General features: G+C 33.3%; 1 protein-coding gene across 1 annotated transcript; it reads right to left on the reverse strand.

The window, feature by feature from the left end:
- Positions 1-10,582: 10,582 nt before the first annotated feature.
- LOC120336665 (uncharacterized) lies at positions 10,583-17,325 on the reverse strand. The gene is made up of 10 exons (XM_039404395.2): positions 17,043-17,325; positions 16,473-16,583; positions 15,678-16,064; positions 15,254-15,367; positions 14,525-14,624; positions 14,185-14,319; positions 13,777-13,950; positions 12,594-12,694; positions 12,426-12,510; positions 10,583-12,345 (listed from the first exon to the last, which is right to left on the reverse strand). Exons 1-10 carry the CDS (start codon positions 17,308-17,310, stop codon positions 12,051-12,053), a joined length of 1,770 nt encoding a protein of 589 aa, XP_039260329.2. The 5' UTR covers positions 17,311-17,325; the 3' UTR covers positions 10,583-12,050.
- Between the last annotated feature and the right edge of the window lie 1,471 nt (positions 17,326-18,796).

Here is an 18,796-nt window from a genome sequence, read left to right on the forward strand (position 1 = left end):
TTTAGACATTTCAAATCGCAAAATTTTGGTTGCTACCGTAGTATAGGTACCAGGACATTTTCCCTTAAGATTCTTTGCTTTACTGCCTCCACATTGGTACGTATAGTACTGCCGTAGGTGTTGTACGAACAGCTCAGATTTGTCGAATTCACAAAAATACGAATCAAAACAAAATATATTCGGGCACTTCACCACGCATTTTTGTGTCCTCTGATTGTCATGATATTTTCTCATTAGTATTGTTTTTATTTCGTCGACACAACCGCAGATTAAAATGATCACAATTAAATTGATAATAAAACGAGGCAATGAATATGTATTTTTGATTTACTAATATACTTTAAATATATATTTATTAGGTACTAAATTAGGTTGTACTTTCTGGAAATTTATAGCAGATAGTAGGATTTTTCTAACGGCGATAACAAATTCGCAAGATCGCAAAAAATATCTATCAAAACTAAATATAATCGGGCAATATATTTTCCCATTATTATGTTCGCAGATTGCCGTGGCATTTAAAGAAGACGTAACAGCGAGTGACCGCGAACACAGTTAAATTAAAATAGAAAGACGTTTTAAATTCTAGTCGTCGTCATGGATTGAATATTTTGCGACAAAAAATCCATTGTTGAAATTCGTTAAAATTCTTTTGTGTTCTGTTTTATTGCTTCTTCACACAGAGTACAGATGAAATAAACGCACCTTGCGTCCGCAAAGGTTTTCGCCGGTGAGAAAATAGTCCGCGACAAAAAAAGGTTGGGAAACGCTGACTTAGTAGGTAGATAAGTCTGTCTTTGAAAAAGTCGTTGGGAACATATTCCTCAGGTATAATCATACACAAGCTTAAGTTTGGGCACATACTAATCTAATCTATTCTAATATTCTATTCTCAATCAATAAATTTGCTTCCTTGTCGTTGAAGTAATTGGGAATTTATGGTTTCCGCTCTTTGGTGCCACGTATTACAGCAAAAATAACATAATAATCATAGGGGAATGCCAAGATGTGAAACACTAAATTTAATATCCATCTACGAGAAATAAGACCAAGATACCGGTTTAACTGGTCAATAATACCACAAATAAGTTAGCAGAAATTTCAATACTCCTATTTTATAATACAATATCAACTGCAGCGAAAAAGTAATAAAAACAGGAAAATATTAGACCGAAACTAAAGCTGCACAAAATACCGTCCCTCTGTTCAACTAAAACATGAAATTACGTAACCGCGAGATAAACTTGTGCAATCGTACAAAACACCACAACGATACGATAAGGAAATTTGAAGAATTTACAGAACATTATCGTTGGATGAAGGCAAAGTATCCAGTAGCGCTGATTCTGCTTTGCAACTTTCCATTGATATCAGGATTCAGAAATCGAATGAAACCTCAAATTGTCACGAGAAGTAACAGCTCACTTGTGAGCATCTTAATATTACATTGATGCAATTCACCTAACTAGAATGAGCAGAAACAGTATGACAGGAAATAATCACCAACTAATTTCCGGACCGAGTGAAATCTTAATTCCATTTTGTTTACGTCTGTGTTTACATCTGATCGTGGACAGGATCGATTTGCTTTGTATACAAATAGTAATAAAACAGCAGAGTGAGAGTGCATGAGTGCAGCATATTTATGAGATATAATTTTTATTATTGAAGATACGGGTGGGCAAACGCGTGCCTATATCCATGTTCTACTCGCTGTTTATTAAGATTCTAGATATAAATAGTATCTAAATTCAAACTGGATAAAACCCCACTGAGAGTAAAACGGCATGTCCGATGATGTCGCTTTACTCTAAAATATTGAAGGAAAACCGTAAAAGGGATGAAGAGAATAGGGACACACTATAGATAGATCGAAATGTATGACTCTGAAATTCAATGATGTAGAAGTGATCAGAAAAGAAGATATTTGGGTATGTTTTAGAATACTTGATATTGTGTTTGACACAGTGGATGGATTTGTCATAACATCCAGATACACATTTGCTTTAACGTCTCAAATTAGAACAACAGCCATTAATGTAGATAATAAACTATGGGAGTTGAAGAAAGTAGGTGCTGAAACTCTTCCTCTTCATGGGTTTTATGACTCTGAAAATGTTGCAGTATTTGTGCACAATGTACCATGTCAAACAAAATAAAGAAGTTAAAGAACATTTTGAAGAACATCATGGATCCGTAGAAGAACTACTTATATTGAAAGACAGATTTAATATGAAGAATGGTATAAGGAGATTTTTTATAAAAAAAAGATGATCTGAAGAAAAAACCAATCAAAAGCTGCGTGAAAATAAAAGGTCATTCACTCTTTGTTAAATATTGGGGTCAGACTCCAACTTGTCGAATATGTGATGGTATAACTGAACACATAAAAACGAATGCGAAAACTTTATTCCAAAACTCGACAGATATAAAAACACGGGACAAAGACCATCAAATCCAGGCGGAATTAAATTGACAAAACGAAAAATGAACATGGAAACGGAACAGAAAAAGTTACTTAACAAACACGAACAGAGAGCCAAAGCACACCGGCCAATGAAATAAGTGAAGATCATATACCGGAAATTCAAACAAGACCAAACTTACAACCAGAATTGTTTGATAATCTTTCAGATATTATTGACGAAAATAATGAGATGATTGATTTGAATATTGAAGATCAGATAAACTCCAAAACAACGACGCAATCGAGTACATCTGAAAATACACTCTTATACATGGGAACAAACACACAACAACAAGATAACGAGAATATCGGTCAGAGACCGAAGACTTATCGATCGAAAGTTAGGGGATTCCCGAAAACAGCGCTCTTATAGTGACACCTTGTGTCCCATCACTAATTAATTATTAACTCACTGATTATACGAGTTCGCCCAAAACCAATAGGCTTCTGGTCCGAGATAAGATGAGTGACCGATTAAAATCGATAAGTAATGACTTAGCACGAGCGATATCGACGGAGCCAAGCAGGCGCACCCATCTTATTGAACTGTTTTAATGTCATTCAATGGATGAATGCTTGATATACAGTTTTGCTATTTGCCTCATTTTTTTAGTGAACCGGGAGTCATCAGAAAAATTGAAAGGGGGCCGTTATGCACAATTTTTCTAAAAGTTCGAGAATCACTGGACTAACACCTCTACAAATGTAAGATCGCCATCCCGGAAAAAGGAAATAACTAAAAAGAAAAAACCATGACGTTAAAGAGGCCAATGAATACCTGAACAACATGAGTGAATAAAGTTTTTGTCAAATCTTCATTTGCCCATATAATTCATATTAAAAAGAAAGAATAAAACCCTAAATCTTACAAATGATACTTTATTTAACAATTCCCAAGTTACATTTAAATGAACTTAGAGACAGTATGTGTCACGATAAGTGATCATGTTAGGCCAAAGGTCACTGAAGATGACCTTCACGCTAAGGATGTTCTCTGTAGATATGCCGTGTTAGACCTTATTCATCAAAAACCCATCCTACGCGCAAAAAGAAAAGTGAGGAAAAATTTTTTTTTTTAACATTAGCTCTTATGGGGAATGTGATCACCAGAGCAGAAATTTGCATTTTTTGTAATTTTCTAGATAAATTTCATTGTATACGTGAGCAGTTTTGAGGATAGAATATTTTTTACATCTTTTTCAATATTTTTATCAAGATAAACATGGTCAAGATTTTTGATAATCGTTCATTAAAAGTTCAATGAGCGCGGTGTTTCCGATGACGTCATTCTCACTAGACCATGAGATTTTGCCAACGCGCCGTGCTCTGTGGGATATGTGCTGCAAATGCGGCGCTAATGTCGCTTTGGGTTCGGTACTGGAAGCATTCAACATTGACAATCTATAACCCATACCATTTCTATCACGTTTGTTTACTGGTTTTACGCATTTATAACTGTACAGCTAGCAATCATTTACTGAAGGCATGCTGACGTGTTATTTAAACTACCGGTACCGTACCAAGGCTGCAAGAGGTGAAAACTAAATTATTCAGTCTAAATAGGCTACTGAAATAGGCCTACGAACAAAAATGTTGGCCATCCTGCCAATAGGCAGGATAAGTTGTACGGTACCGGTATACAAAAAAGATGAATATCTCCAACCTATAATGGTACAATACCGGTCTCCTAACTAGGTTAAGAAACATGACTGAATACGAGAGGGAGATTTATTTTGTCAACCAGAATACAAGCATTGAATCAATAAAAATTATATACAAAACACACAGTTATTCGGTATAGACTGGGGGGGCGATACGACCATCACAGTCAGCTCCCCCCTGCCCCACATGTTTGCTATCAAGATTAACAGTTAATTGAGATGTTTGAACAATTTAACAAAAACTCCTTGGAGGAAGGGTGGACTAAGTTACAGAATATTTTTGGATTCGGTTAAAAATGTAGTCCATTATTAAACCACTGCTTTTTTTTGTAGATTTTCACTTAGTGGATACTTAGCAAGTACGACAGTTAATTTATAAAAAAAATTGTAAATTAATAACAAATCAGTAGAAGTCAGCTCGGGTATTCAAACATGTGATGATTGAAGTGAGAAAAAAATTTGAGGTCACATTTAGGATACATTAAACAATTAGGATTACATTAAACAACAATGGGAAAGGTACATTGGAATCAGTCAAGCTTCAAATGCTAATGGCATTTATGAAAAGAATATGCGAAATGAAGACTGAAGTTTCCATCCGGGACATTGGAAGACGCTAAAACCTCATAGTCTAGACTTGATAGTGTGGAAAGCCTTCTCACAATGAGGTAATAATGGGACATATATTTATAATATCAATATACAGGCTTCAAATTGAACTATATGTTTGAATAAAATATCTATCTTTGCTAGTAAATGCTGAAAACCATTTATTTCACTCTGCTGAGTGATTAGGGCCAGAAATTTGCTGTAGGGACCATCACCAGGGCTGGATTTACCAATAGGCTAGGCAGGATGAAACCTAGAGCCTCGAAATTCGGTTTCGAAGTTTGTAATTCTTTTGAAAACTTGACAAGTTTTTAAACCCTACAAAAAGTATATATATATATCAAGCTTTTCAGAGTAGAAAATTCTGTACCTAACTGGTTTCAACCACATTGTAAACAGTCATTATTGCGTCGTTTGCATCATAATAAGGGAAATTATTATTATGCGCATTCTGCTGGAAGTTTTGATGTTAAAGTATGGCTCTAGCGGTTGTTTGATCAAAGAAATTGAAAGCAAAACTGCCTCAAGTAAATTTTTTTTCTTTTAATTAAAAATTCACACCCATGAATGGGGAGAATGAAAAGTTTAATGCTTTCATATTTTTAAATTTTAAGCAATTAAATGTGGTGTTGTTTAGAGGGAAATTCCGAGCTCAAAAATATGAAGGGGCCTCTCATGGTCTAAATCCAGCCCTGAACATCACCAATTTGGGATAGGTACATGGTGTCAACATATGAACCGAGTTAGGCCATTGGATTTTGAAAGGTGTACCAGAAATGTACATAGTTACATGGAATTCATGAAATATATAACATCCAATTAAAACCAAAATAGGTCTTTCGTTGAACGCCAGTTGTGGTCCCGGTACCGGTATACCAGTATTCTGTTATCACAAGCAGTTGGAGCGCATATCCCACAGAGCACGGCGCGTTGGCAGAATCTCATGGTCTAGTGAGAATGACGTCATCGGAAACACCGCGCTCATTAAAATTTCAATGAACGATTATCAAAAATCTTGACCATGTTTATCATAATAAAAATATCAAAAAAGATGTAAAAAATATTCTATCCTCAAAACTTCTCACGTATACAATGAAAGATATCTAGAAAATTACATAAAATTCAAATTTCTGCTCTGGTGATCACATTCCCCATAAGAGCTAATGTTAAATATTTTTTTTTACATCACTTTTCTTTTTGCGCGTAGGATGGGTTTTTAATGAATAAGGTCTATTCTGTGTTTGTGTTAGGCTGTGTTGGTTGTATGTTAATCTGACTGTTTCTGTTGACTGAGGAGTCATCCGTAATAAATGCTTGCTGAATAATATATAAAGCCTCTTATATATGCCTTATGTGTTTGGCTAGACAACACATGACATGGTGTCAGAAGTGAAAAGTTCTCAGAAAGCCGAGAAAATCTAACGTTGCATAGCGTCAGATTCGTCAGGACATTTTTACATTCACGTTTATTGTGCTTCGCCAACACAAGATTGTGTTATTGAAGATTGTAAAAAGCTTCCCTGATAAATAACTGTTCAACATGGATCATTTCAATGCACCTGGTACCGTAATCTTGATATTCACCAAGGTAATTTGGCTGAAACTGGCGTCGATTTAAACAGAGTTTTGACGTATATTTGATTGCTGTAGAGAAGAATAACAAGCCTGATGCTGCCAAAGTTGCCATGTTATTAAATTTTGCTGGTGAAGATGCTTTAGAATTATATGAAAATTTTACCTATGCTGAAGATGATGATAAACTGTTGAACAATTTGAAAACTATTTTAATCCACAAAAAAAGTATATTGTTTGAAAGATTTAAATTCTGGGAATACAAGCAAGAAAAGACTGAAACTGTTGATGAATATGCAACAAGATTGAGAACACAAGTCAAACAATGCCAATTTGTAGCACCACAGAATATGGTGAGAGATAAATTTGTGCTTGGTTTAAGTGACAATTTTGTCAAAAAAAGATTGTTGAGAGAAAAAGATCCAACAATCACGAAAGCTCTTGAAATAGCACGCACAGTAGAAACTTCAAAAGCGCAAATCGATGCAATGAAAAATACTTCGAATGCATGCGATACAAATATGTTCAAGAAAGAAGAAAATTCAGAGATTAACAATCTGCAGAAATCAAGAAATATAAAAAAGCAGACACAGAAGTCAAGATCTTATGGAAAAAGAACATGTCAGTACTGTGGAAGATTTCATGCTCCAAGATCATGTTCAGCATTTGGTAAAAGATGCAACTATTGCAAGAAAATGGGACATTTTGAATCTGTATGCAGACTCCAGTCAAGGAGGCCTGGAGGAAATAAAGATGTTTGTACCTTACAAAGACATGCAAAGACTAACAATGCTGATAATAGTGAAGACAGAACACCAACATTGTACTGCCTGAATGATGTAAATTCATTAAATGATAAAGATAGTTGGCATGTTGATGTCAAAATTCTAGACAAATCAGTCAATTTCAAAATTGACACTGGTGCTGATTGCAATGTTATATCTGAGAAAATTTTTGATCAGTTGAAAGTCAAAAATTTGAAAATACATCCTACAAGCATAATATTGAAAATGTTTGATGGCAGAAAAATCAAACCTAAATGTAAAATATGTGTACCTTGTGAACACAAAGGCTTCCCAAAACATATTGATATAATGATAGTCAAACAGGATGTACCATCAGTACTTGGTTTGAATGCATGTATAAGTTTGAATCTTATAAAGAGAATTGATAATTTACAAAATTTTAATAATGTTGAAGATGCATTCTCTAATATTTTTGATGGCCTGTGAGTCATTGGCAATTTTGTTCATAAAATTCAGCTTAAAACTGATGTAAAACCCATAATAAATCCACCTCGTAGAGTACCTGTTGCTCTAAGAGAGTTGCTCAAAGCTGAATTGAATCGTTTGGAAGATTTGAATGTTATTGAAAAAATTACTGAACCTACAGAATGGGTCAATAGTCTAGTAATTGTAAAAAAGAAGAATAATGCTTTACGAATTTGCCTTGATCCTTTGCATTTGAATCGTGCTATAAAACGGGAACATTTTCCAATACAAACCATTGAAGATATTATGACTAGAATGTCTAATGCCAAATATTTTTCTGTACTTGATGCTAATCGTGGTTTCTGGCAAATTAAGTTAGATGATGACAGTGCAAAATTATGCACATTTAACACAATTTTTGGGAGATATTTTTTCAAACGACTACCCATGGGTATTTCTAGTTCTAGTGAAGTTTTTCAGAGAATTATGACCCAAATATTTGAAAATATTGAAGGTGTTGAAGTAATTATTGATGATATACTAGTGTGGGGCAGTACACTAGAGCAGGGGTTCTCAAACTTTTGATGTTGCGGAGCCCTTGAAAAGGTTGACCATTATTCACGGAGCCCCAAAATAAATGTTAAAATTGTTACTTTCCATTTAATATTCCTGAGTAAGTTAAAAGTACTTTACTTAATTTGAATGCAACACCTTTTTAATAGGGTTAATACAAGTCATAAATGAATCTAAATTTCAAAGATGAATTATATATACTAAAGCTATAACTTTGACACTTGACAAACATATTAATAAATTAGGGGTCGAATCTTTTCCCTTTTGACATTTTTGGAAGACTTAAAAGGCCGCTAAAAACGCGCGCGATTGAATTTTGTTACAATCGCCGATTGTTTTCGTCAGTATGGCGTGTTTTAAACATCTTTACGCCGATGTTTATTCTTCCTAAATCAAAAATTTCCATTGACATATACGTGTATTGTTCCACAATGACAACGATAATTGCTTTTTTGTTCTCGTGGGGAATTATGAGTTCAATGTAAAAAAAACATGTTATCATATTATAGTCATCGGCGACGAAATACTAAAAATAATAATTAATAAAGAGGTAAATCCGCAACTCGAATTTCTTCATTGGAAAGCGGCATTCTAAAATATTAAAACTAAAACTTAAAATGGGAGATAACACTATAAGTGTTGTTTCAGCAGACTTTTATAGACATTGTGAATCACAAAATTTAGTTTTATGTTAGGTTTACTTTGGTTATTCATCATAGTAACTGCGAAATCGAAACACAGTCAATTGTGCATGCGTTGTACCTTTTAGCCGCATGCAATACATAAATTACAATCGTTCATATTTTTTCCAGACCTTGGGTATTTTATGTTATTTTAGAATAGTATTCTTTCATTTTAGTAATCCTAATAGTAATCTCGAATCAAACGTGAGTGACGATGAGCACAATTAGAATTATTACGACAAGACACTTTAAATGCAATTTAAATGAAGAATGTTGCGTAGAAATTTCCAATTCCAACTTTGAACCCCTCCCTCTTAAGAATCCTGGCTGTGCTCCTACTTATAAATAATGTCATTTTTTAATTCCGCCTTTTTGCCATATTTCGAGGCTATATTGTTGTCCAATTTTATCAAAGCTGTTATTGCTTCTTTGAACAGTTACAAAATTAGCCAAGCCAGTATTTTGAAAAGTAACCGAATAGCTCGCGGAGCCCCTGGAGTTCTCTCGCGGAGCCCTGGGGCTCCGTACGGAGCACTTTGAGAACCTATGCACTAGAGGAACATGACCAACGGTTGTCTATTGTTCTTGAAAAGATCAGACAAAGCAATTTGAAATTGAATCGTGATAAATGTAAATTTCGTTTGGCTAGACAACACATGACAGTATGAAACGCAGAGATGTTTTTCTTAAACTATCTATGAAAAAGTCTGTCGTATACTTCGCCAAGAAACACATTGTACTGCAGATGCTGAACTAAAATGGAGTAGAGAATGAAAATAAGGTAACAGCATATGGAACAATGGTGATTAAAATTCAAAAAGTGTTGCTATATTACTAGAGTTAAAGCTAGCAAGTTTTTCATTTTATAATATCTTATTTGATAAAGATGGAAGAGTTCTCACTTCAGATATAAATAGGCTTTTCATGGAGAAAAGATTCATTTAGTGAACATATATGCTCATTGTCGGACAAACATTATCATACAAGAATGTTTTTATAATAGCATCTATAGTTTCCTATACTCTCATCAAACCGTGATTTTAGGCGGTGATATGAACTGTGTTCATGATATAGACAAAGATCGAACAACAGGCAACAAAAGAGCTGAAAAAAGAATCTGTGTCCGATGCTCCAAATGAGCTTATAAATACTTTCGATTTAGTTGATTCTGTGAAATTTTTACCTAATGGTAACTCATTTTACACGTGGAGAAATACTACTGTGCTAGTAAGACTAGATCGTCTTTACTGTTTCCATAGATTGTGCAATATAACTAATCTCTGTTGTTTTCCTACATATTACTCTGATCATGACATCTATCATGATTCTATTAGCCTTGGATGTCTATGTCTGATAACTATGTGTTTGCACAATAAAAGCGTTTGTTTTGTATTGCACAGTTTACCTATTTTTGGCACTATTGTGGCCCGCGAGCAATGCAAAAATAATTTTGTGGCCCGCGGAGCTGACAACCTTGGACCACCCTGACGTATGGCATTGTCTTGTAAACGATATTTCATGCAATATATATATGCAAATCACTTCGATATAATCGGGACAGTTTTGTGAAGTTAGCCTCTCTATCTCGGTAATTAATTTATGCGTTTCAAATGTATAAACGTGATCGCTTGCGTCTTCCTTACATCAATGTCTCCATTTTAATCGATATATCCGGACCTCGACATTATGATTCTACTGACTATGTCGCTGATTTCTAATATTTTTTTGAGGAAGAAGCAAATATACCAGGTATTATGAAACAGGAATTTCAAATAAAAGAACAGTCACTACATTCATTTCAACAATGTTATATTTTCCAAATATATTTGATGAGCACACAAACAAGTTGTTGCAAAAGACAATACAAATATTTTTATATTTACTGCAGGAATGATAACTTCGACTTGAACTTATTGACTTGCAAAAAAATGAAAATACCAAGTTGATTACAAGTTAATTAAAACAAATTTCATGCTATGGGGCCCGTTGAGTTTACTACATATTTTCGCTAACATTACATTAGGTAAAACTAAAAATACGGAACAATATAGAATATTATGTGGTTAAAGGATCTGAAATAATTTTGTAGATGAATATATGCAAATCAAATTATTCAACAGATTGGCTGTTTTAAACACGAGAAGAGAAAATTCATTCTGTATTGTACGTTTGTTTAAAGTCTGGCCAAGATAGGAGGATGCACATCATGCTTCGTCGTATACGTATGCAATCGTTAGATTTAATTGGTATTAATTATAAAGTTCAATTGTGGCACCAGTTAAGTTACTTTCATGTTTGTTTGCTAACTAAAACGTACAAATTTTCAGAAAGAATTGTGCACTACATGCATTTTTACAAGATTTAAATTGGGCATAAAAGCGATTATTAATATTACAACTCGAGCGCGCTCAATCAGTCTAATAAACTTTTTATATATCAACTACGGTTCAGTGTATTCCGGAAGCAACATGGCATACTTGAAGCATATCATTGTATAATAAAATTAATTTACAATGTATAGTACTTGGTTCACCTCGAAAATAAGAAAATAAAAGCAATCCTCACCAAACTAGGCCACGCAATTTTGTTTGCAAAACAAATAAACCTAGTTACTGGTCATTCATTACAATCGTATCCAAACCAGAAAATCTGTTAGTTTATGAAACCTTGACAGTGTGAGATCAACTGCTATATCTCGTTGATATTAAAGAATAAAAACTCCAAATGCAACGACGCAAGAAAACAAATTTCAGAATGATAGAACCGATATTAGAACATTGAATAATAGCGTCATAACGAAATTGTTATTGAACGCAATTTGAGTCCACTATTAAAATAGTAATAATAACAAGAGAGCTATGCTCAAATATATGGACACGTAGCGCCACCCAGTGACAATAATTTTGATGACGTCATAGCGAAAAAAAAGTAATAGCCTTCTGGAGAAAAATTTTATCTTTAACCACTGAAAATATCAAAGCAATTGGTCCAGTATTCGAAGGGAAAAGCGATTTTTTAAAAATCGAGACGGCGACAAATAACAATAACAACAAAATTTTGAAACGATCCTTATGGCCACTAAACGTGTCCAAAAACATTTTCTTATAGAACAATCCTGACTAAATTGCAATTCAAATAACACAAACTGTATTTTTCATAAGCTATTCTATCATATTTGAATAGCTAATAAATTAGATAATATTTCTTCGGGGGATAATATTTCCGAGGCAGGAGCATCCACATTCACATTTAATTTTTTTTTAACTTTGAGACCTTATACGTCTTCGTAAATACTTTCCCCTGGATCTGAATTGACTCCACAATTTTCGTAGAAATTTATATTTTCATAAGTTTTTTTAGTGTTTACATCTTTTTTACTTACCGGCATTGGTTCTTCGTAACACGTAGTTTCGTAGAAGTTGTAGCTGTATGACGACTCGGGTTGAATTTGTTGAGAACCTGATGATGCTGCGTTATTTGATATAAATGTGATTTGATACGGACTGATAATGGAAGAAGCTTTAGATCGCTGTTCCGAAGCTGATTTTGGTTTTTCAGTGCTCCTTTTCCTTTAAGTTAAATAATACAAAAAGCATTGGAAATTTATTCAGAAATTGAAATAGATATTAAAAAATACATGAATCCATACTTTTTTATTATCCAAAGAATAATCAACACTACAGCAACTAAAATTCCGATGCAAGTGACAGTAATGGCAATCGTTGCGTTGGTTGCTGAAATATTATATAATTATGATTATGAAAATAAAAATAAAATATGCGAAATTACAGTTCTACTGAAAACATTTCGTATTTACATTGTTCTATCGTTGCCGTTTCTGTTATGAAGTAAGATACATTGCTGAATTTCAACAACACCGCGTTGTCGTCTCTTTGAAAAACAGATATTGTGAAGTAACTGAAATAGAATACACTAGCTTGTGACATAATTCACATACATAAGAATTTGTGCAAAAAGATTGGATTGAAACAATTATTTTGAATCGAGAGTTTTTTATATGTTTTTAGTGGCGGTTTTATTGGTTTCGTTTGCATTAAAATTGAATGGATTAAAACAAGAAAATGGATGTGGGTGTCAATATATCCTTCAAAACGCAACCGGTATCGATGAGTTGCGTACACGCCCCTTCAAACTGTAGGCGTAGCACACAACTCGTGCCAAAACCACCCACCACCCACTGGTGTTTTATATTCCATCACGATTCCTTGGCGGTTTTAATAATAAGCGATCTCAGCTCAATTATCAGTGCTGGTGACGGCGTGATTTTCCAAAAGCTATGATCGGTACCGTAACGAAGTATTTATGAATTTCTGACAGAAAGAGGATTTGGAAATTCAACACAATGAAAAGTAAAAAGTCTATGCAGGGGTGTGTGCAAATGTTGAGATAAAAACAATGTTGGATTGGTAGATCTTATGAAAAGGCATTCATACGCAATTCAATTAGTGTTTACATTTTTTCCCGGTATAGTGCGCTAAAATTTGATTGCCCTATGGCCAAGAAGACTATACGAAGTAGGCTAATGTTGAATAGACCCACGCCAGTTAGATCATTCGATAAAGCATTCAATACTGCAGGTATTGATGACTTGCCCGTACCCGCCCTATCCAGCATAATGCTTCCACAGACATGCTTGGCGGAGGAAGCCGTGAACCATAAGATGTTACGTGAACCTGCGTCGGAGAGAAGTCCAGAAATCTTCTTGCGCATTGTCACATCCCTCATGGGATTCGAACCGACGTAGGTCTCCCTTATACCCCGAATAAACATTTGACTTTGGTGTAGGAACTAATTTGAATATAGAGAAATGGCATGAGAGTGCAATGAAACATGAAACGGGAAACATAATATGATAAAACACTTCACAGGATATCTTGGTTTTCAAAATAGTACTTTCAGCTTGTTTCAGAACTTGTGTTTGATGCAAGAATCAGAACCTGTCAGCAAAAGATTTAAAACAAATTGCCTATTGTATTCACCTATATTCTGCGCCATCTGCTAGTTTTAAATTATTTCCTTTTATTTCAATTTTGGTGATTGTTTTATTCTTCGTTTGAATCGAATTCATATCATCATTAACAATACAAGAAGATGCAGTTCCATCTCCTAGTTTCTTTGAAATTGCATGATTTTGTACATCTGAAATATCTGACCTTAAAAGAAATACAAGTTAGTGAAATATTAAACAAAATATTGCCGTTCGTATAACCTTTTACGCATCTGATAGTAAGTAAGATTTTTGTAAAACATACTTTTATTCACTTAGGTTTAGTTATATTAAACAATTGTGTGTAACTGTAGATATAATTTTCTGTTTCTATTATAATTTTTGATCACATCATTCATTCAATATAATTTCCGTGATCACATAGGTATGTTTCTAATACCTTGCCATTGCCAATGCTATGTAAGCTTCATTTTTCTTTACATTTATTATCGCTAGTTTGACCAGATCATCTAGTGTTGTTATCAATTGATTCGAAGTGTCGTCATGTTTGTAGACAAGAATCAGGAACAAACAACTGTTAATTAAACAGTGAAATAAACAATGTTTGACAAAGAGAAAAATATTCTCACAGTTCTTGCGTTTGGTATTACTGTTATGATAATAGATCCTTGGGTTATAAAAAAACGTTAGATAAACCCATTAATTAGCTGATATATACGAGTTGTGAATATTATGTTAATTCGAATATTTTGATAAGATTACAATACACCCATGTTCACCTTATTGGTCCATTATGTTCTTCTGGAAATGGTATTTTGATTCCGACATCTGCGCCGTTGTTTGATTTTACGACCGTGGGTGCAAAAGCAACATCGCGATCTGATAATTGAAGTCTATAATTCATAAGCGATATGTTCAATTTTTATTACTTGTATTAATTTTATTATAACACGCAGCTTGGGATATTATAATAGTATTTTGCCTAAAAGTAATTTAACTGGTGATTTTCGGTAACTAACAAAAATGATTCACCACAATTTTTAGTTATTTCAAGCAACAAATGATGTTTCATTTACTGTGATATATTCCCCAATATACGTCTTATAATTATTTTTTTCACGCTATATCAAAATGGGAGCTAAAAAATAATATATATGTATAATTTCTTTATTAATGAGCATAAATTCAGAATGATAGTTTTTTTTTCATGCCTGGAAGATCAAATGTTTGGTATTCTGAAGTTTCTCACGTTCTAAACATCGTACAAATCGATCGAGATTATGATTCAAAGTTGTTTCTATGGGAACTGAAAAGAGAGGTATTGGATATATATATGTGTACATATTGCACGAGCATATTGTCGTAGATGAGTTCACTGATAAAGTAACTTTAAATATTGAATAAATACATCATTTCTGGATGAGTTTCGATGAGTAAACTATAAATTAAAGGCATTGAATATGTGTCAGAAATCATACCGTTATTTATACAAATTCTACCAAACTCACTTGTCTCACAAAAGTTTCCTGTAAAACCATCCAAACATTTACAACTTCTTTGGCAACCGATACTTGAACACGTCCCCCAATTAAGACAAGGGGATGGAGAGCACATATCAACAGCTAAAAGTATGGAGTAAGTTATTTACTTTTTTGCCATATCAAATTGTAAAATTATCAACTTATATTTCCCACAACGAACAATGATTTCGAAATAATGTTTTATATTCATAATCTTTTTTCTCTCTTTGTATGTATTCGAATTAAAAACAACAAAAGAATTATGAAAAGCTATTGATAAAAAATCAGAATTTAGCGGGATCAAATAAAATATGCTTAAAATATCAAATTTATACCTTTTAGATGCCACTAAAAGATTAGAAAAATTTCTAGCGTGGGTGAGATAATATGTTGAATGCTTTAGTAAACCTACTTGGGACCTCGCAAATATATCCCTGATTTCTTTTTCCGTGATTATTGATCCATGTCATATTATTCCTTGTTGACGTAAAATAAGTCAAGTACTCATTTCCAGGGATCACCGGGTTCCAAGACCACCTCCCGCTGGTTATCGTTGTACCGTCAACCCACACCCAATCGTTATTTGTTTTGTAAGCACCAATCCAAAAGGAAATTGTGTCACCCACATCACCATATTGATTTATTATTTGACTTTCAATGAAATCTTGGATTGCATTTGTTTTCATCATCACTACAGTTCCTCCAAGACTATTGCAAGTTGTACTGGCATCACTGAATGTTTTCTTATTGTAAAAATCCACATGATATTTGCAGTTTCCATTCCATTTATACGTTGGTTCTGCGAGGAAATAATTCAAAACTTAAAATACATCTCGCAGATCGATCTGCAGATATAAGATACAATATTATTGATTTATTACTTATCGATCTTAAGATCGGTAAGTATGTTGATAGGTATTTGTCTGTTTGTTTGTTAGTTTGTTTGTCTGTTAGATGCACGCGATATCTCACGAAAGCGAGGTTGAATCTGCTCCAAAATTTGCATGTGCATTCATCATAGCTCGGATCAGAAGCCTATTGATTTTTGAAATCATGTCGTATAATTAGCGAGTTATTAATAATTAGTGATGAGACACACGGTGTCACTATGGAGTAAAAGCGCTGTTTTGGGGGATCCCCTAACCTCCGATCGATAAGTCTTCGGTCTCCGACGGTTTTCTCGTATATGTATATATTAGTTAGTTACTTTCACAAGTAGTACCATTGTATTCTGGCCGACAAAAGCAAGTATAATATGGATCCATATTCAAATATTGACAGGTGGCTCCATTTTTACAAGGTGATGACTCGCATACATCTAAAAATAAAGTGATACAAAAAAATTGTGACGTCAAAATTATCATAGACTGGGTAAAAATAGATTTTTGGATAGTTATACGAAAAATAATTCTCAATACTCTCAATACGAATATTTTCCAATATTTGAAATATAAATCTCTTTTTGGTGATATATTTATTATAATCTGCCCAGATATCTCTCGTCTCCGAAACCATGGATACAATTTTGTGAAGTTGCGACTAATATGCTAAAAAAAGCTGACAATATTGTGATATTCTAATGGATTTCGAAAAAAAACGAAAATGAGAAAAATAATTAGTATACTGGGATATATTTATGCAGTGAAGGTAAGATTAGTTATTATTATTTAAACATGGAAACAAGAAACTCGTTACAAAAGGGCCCTAGAATTTTCCATACATAGGAATTACTTCAAATAGGTTACGTAAAGGCATGAAGGTAGTTATTCATACTCACCGGTTACTATTAATATCAAGGTTTCTATTCTTGAGTAAGACGAATCTTTGCCGAGAGGACTAGCTTCAAATTTATATAAATTAGTTGATGATGGGACTTCGATGGGGCCAATGTTGATTGTCAACGTTGTTGAGGGATTGCTGCTACTGACATCCCTGGTGGTAACAGTTTTAATTGTTACGTTATTCTGATTTTTCACATCAACATTCACGTTTCCGTCGTATGATGTAATAGTGAGTTGAACATCGATGCTTTCTCCTCTTTTCATACTTCTTTTGGTAGATGTTGTAAAGATTGATATAAAGTCTATTAAAATTATTTAAACCATTAATGCTGTTATGGTTGTGAATTATAATTATCTTGTACCTTGAATTAATTATGTGTAAAATGATCGTGATATTTCATTTGGTCCAAATGTAATTTAATATTCGATTGAATATTCAATATGGTTCAATTTTTATTATTTGAAAATTTCATCATTAAAAACTAATCTTTAATTTAAAAAAAATCGATCAATACATAAAATCGGATCTTTTTAAGCAAAACTATTTTGACCAAAGGTAATTTAACTGAAAAAGTATGTTGTGAGTGAGTAACGTTATTTTTTGCTTGCTCTAGTCTAGAGCTCTGGTTCTCAACCAGTGGACCATGCCCACTAGTGGACCATTTTTAAGTGGGCCACAAACATATTAAAAATTGCTAGAATTATTGATAAATTAGTTAAACTTTGCTTGTAGTAGCACTAAATGATGATGCTGTTTTGCTACTGAGCGGTAATTCTCATTTTACTTATTAAAGTGGAAGTGCCTATCATTTCGAAAAGAGTTTTCTGTTTTCCTTGTATTTTTTTCCTTGCATGGGAAAGTTGATGAGTTGATGAAAGTTGATGGGCCAAGAAAGAAAATAGTTGAGAACCACTGCTCTAGAGAATATGCTCTTCAATCTTCTGTTCTTAGTTTGTTATTTGTGATTGTAGTTCACATGGATGAATATATGATTCAAATAATATTTTTATATTGTTTTTCAAAATCCAATAGTTATAAAATGTTTATATTACTTTAAAAAAAATTTCTTACTATGACTTCAGAAAATCATAATATCATTTGGATGGCCAAGAAATTTTTTGTTTTCCATTTATATCACTTTTTATTCACGAGATTTCTAGCTTTTAGTATCATAATCAATTTTAAAAAAAATTATGCGACTCATTTAGACTTTATTAAATAAATATGTATGATAATGAAAATAGATCCGATTATATGATATTCCAAGATTTTTTTACATCTGGCTTCCCTTTTTTTTTTATTTGAAAAATGATTAAAAATAATAAATTTATATTGAAGAACACAATATTCGAATGTTGAAGATTTGATGGTATTTGAAATAACATAACAGCATTCTAATAAAGGTAAAAGTTTGACGATGGGGAAACTCGATAAGTTAGTTACCTTGTTTGAAGTATGAAAAACATTAGTCTAACCGCCAGAGAAAAAACTGACTTTGGACTCAAAGCCAATTCTTCGAATGCGATTCATTTAGATAGCAAATAACGTTGAATATTATTTTCACGTGCAATAATACTGTATTACAAAATCAAAAAATTCACCAGCTTGTCGTGGCATTTATTAAAATTGGGCGGTATTGATTAGATGCCGTTATAAATACAATCAAAGCGCGATTAGAACTGTTTGAACGTTGATTTAATGCACGATTCAAGTCTCGTATTCAATGTGACTCTTATTTGCCCACTTTAT

The sequence above is a fragment of the Styela clava genome, chromosome 2 (assembly GCF_964204865.1).
Source record: "Styela clava chromosome 2, kaStyClav1.hap1.2, whole genome shotgun sequence".
Classification (NCBI taxonomy): domain Eukaryota; kingdom Metazoa; phylum Chordata; class Ascidiacea; order Stolidobranchia; family Styelidae; genus Styela; species Styela clava.

What these genes read in the sequence shown, in the direction of transcription:
- LOC120336665 (XM_039404395.2), bottom strand. Translation starts at nt 17,310, where the DNA reads ATGAAAAGAGGAGAAAGCATCGATGTTCAACTCACTATTACATCATAC. An exon ending in CAATGGTACTACTTGTGAAA is followed by an intron (nt 16,065 to 16,472) that starts GTAACTAACTAA and finishes ATTTCCTCGCAG; the next exon opens with AACCAACGTATAAATGGAAT. An exon ending in GCAGATGGCGCAGAATATAG is followed by an intron (nt 12,695 to 13,776) that starts GTGAATACAATA and finishes ATTCTATTTCAG; the next exon opens with TTACTTCACAATATCTGTTT.